Source organism: Oncorhynchus masou, unplaced genomic scaffold (genome assembly GCF_036934945.1).
Source record: "Oncorhynchus masou masou isolate Uvic2021 unplaced genomic scaffold, UVic_Omas_1.1 unplaced_scaffold_5714, whole genome shotgun sequence".
Lineage (NCBI taxonomy): Eukaryota > Metazoa > Chordata > Actinopteri > Salmoniformes > Salmonidae > Oncorhynchus > Oncorhynchus masou.
The window spans coordinates 15,001-17,523 of record NW_027012132.1 but is presented as its reverse complement, the minus strand read 5'-3'; the positions used below and the strand labels follow the sequence as shown (position 1 = coordinate 17,523).

The 2,523-nt window shown below is 45.2% G+C and overlaps 1 protein-coding gene across 1 annotated transcript in view; it reads right to left on the bottom strand.

Moving 5' to 3' along the window:
* Positions 1 to 1,133: 1,133 nt before the first annotated feature.
* The window catches only part of LOC135536199 (protein TBATA-like), a gene marked incomplete at its 3' end in the record, with an annotated part of 13,366 nt that continues 11,976 nt past the window's right edge, over positions 1,134 to 2,523 (bottom strand). The window contains exons 4-5 of the mRNA XM_064962576.1: positions 1,672 to 1,753; positions 1,134 to 1,293 (exon numbers count right to left, since the gene is read on the bottom strand). Coding sequence (XP_064818648.1) covers positions 1,134 to 1,293; positions 1,672 to 1,753 — 242 coding nt within the window. The remainder of the gene's footprint in view (positions 1,294 to 1,671; positions 1,754 to 2,523) is intronic.

Sequence of the window (2,523 nt, the reverse complement as noted above, 5' to 3'; positions counted from 1 at the left end):
TTGAAGGAGAGTCGGACCGAAATGCAGCATGTAAGTTACTCATGTTTATTGAATGAAGACAAAACGAACTAACTAACACGAATAACTTAATAAATACAAAAAAAACAACAAACAGAACGAAACCTAATACAGCCTGACTGGTGCAACCTACACAGAGACAGGGACAATCACCCACGAAATGCAAAGCGAAAAACAGGCTACCTAAATACGGTTCCCAATCAGCGACAACGAGAAGCACCTGACTCTGATTGAGAACCGCCTCAGGCAGCCAACCTAATTAACACCACACACACCCCTAATCAACTAGAATCCCAAACACTACAAACCCCAAAACGAAAATACAATACAAAATAACCCCATGTCACACCCTGGTCTGACTAACTAATAAACTAAAACACACAATACTAAGACCAAGGCGTGACAACCCTGGTAAACCTGGTAAACATAGTAAACCCTGGTAAACCTGGTAAACCCTGGTAAACCTGGTAAACCCTGGTAAACCTGGTAAACATGGTAAACCCTGGTAAACCCTGGTAAACATAGTAAACCCTGGTAAACCTGGTAAACATAGTAAACCCTGGTAAACATAGTAAACCCTGGTAAACCTGGTAAACATAGTAAACCCTGGTAAACCCTGGTAAACCTGGTAAACCTGGTAAACCCTGGTAAACCCTGGTAAACCTGGTAAACATAGTAAACCCTGGTAAACATAGTAAACCCTGGTAAACCTGGTAAACATAGTAAACCCTGGTAAACCTGGTAAACATAGTAAACCCTGGTAAACCTGGTAAACATAGTAAACCCTGGTAAACCTGGTAAACATAGTAAACCCTGGTAAACCCTGGTAAACCTGGTAAACATAGTAAACCCTGGTAAACCCTGGTAAACCCTGGTAAACATAGTAAACCCTGGTAAACCTGGTAAACATAGTAAACCCTGGTAAACCTGGTAAACCTAGTAAACATAGTAAACCCTGGTATCCCTGGTAAACCTGGTAAAACCTGGTAAACATAGTAAACCTAGTAAACATAGTAAACCTAGTAAACCTAGTAAACATAGTAAACCTGGTAAACCCTGGTAACCCTGGTAAACCCTGGTAAACACTTTTCTGTTGGTTTGCGAACCACACCAACCTTGTATGAAGTCTTAGTTTTGCATGTCCACAGCTAGTAAGTACGGACAGAGAGGTGCGTGGATGGCATCTGGGTACCTCGCACTCAGTCATATTCTGCTGCCTTAGGAAGACACTGTCCTTCATGGCCTGTTGAATCAACCCCATCACCATGTCCTTCTCTAGGGAGTCAACTGGCAGTTAGATTCACTGAATCAACCCCATCACCATGTCCTTCTCTAGGGAGTCAACTGGGAGTTAGATTCACTGAACACACTTTTTTTTTCTCAGAACAAATCAAAGGTCAGTGCACCTCTCTTTCTCCCTCCCTCCCTCCCTCCCTCCCTCCCTCCCTCCCTCCCTCCCCTCCCTCCTCCCTCCCTCCCTCCCTCCCTCTGGGTCCTGGTTAACAGTAGTTCTTTGGGGTTTCAGGCTGGATTCTAACTGAGCTCTCTGTGATATCTGCTGATGTAAAAAGGGATTTATAAATACATTTGATTGATAAATGTGATTGAATAGGATGCCATTTAGGACACAGCCTGTACTGTATGTTGTTTTACCCCTCTGGCCCGCGAGCAGCAGCCACTGCTGGACCAATGATAAGGAGTCAGTCTGAAGGATTTGACACAGCAGCTCCAGCACCTGTCAAGAGGAGAGAGGAGGAAAGGAGAGAGGAGAGGAGGAAAGGAGAGAGGAGGAAAGGAGAGAGGAGAGGAGGAAAGGAGAGAGGAGGAAAGGAGAGAGGAGAGGAGGAAAGGAGAGGAGGAAAGGAGAGAGGAGAGGAGGAAAGGAGAGAGAGGAGAGGAGGAAATGAGAGAGGAGGTGAGGGGAGGAGAGAGAGGAGGTGAGGAGAGGAGGTGAGGAGAGGAGGGAGAGGAGAGGAGGAAAGGAGAGAGGGGAGGTGAGGAAAGGAGAGAGAGGAGGTGAGGAAAGGAGAGAGAGGAGGAGAGGAGAGGAAAGGAGAGGAGAGAGGAGGAGAGGAAAGGAGAGAGGAGAGGGCCATGACAGGGTGACACAAAACTGAATAGATTTGTTTGACAGCTCAAGAAATTGATTAATTAACATATCTTCGGCCCTGTTTAAACCTGGTTCAAACATGCAGCCTTTGTCCTGATCTACAGGACAGTCAGAAGCCCTATTTACATCTTGTCTTGAGCCACGTTTATACCTGGTTCTAATATGCGTCCTTTGTCCTGATCTTGTCCACTTTCTGATTGTGCCCACATGTACAGACAGGTGTAGATGATTGAAAAGACACATTGTGATCTGATCTTCCTGACCACCTCCGGAGGTAGTCCGGCACGTATTGTGTCTGGATATCTTACAAGTGTAGACGGATCTGGACAGGGAAACCATTTAAATCATCAGTATCCTGCCTTCTAAAATCTTCAATTTGAGTCTTAAAATAAACA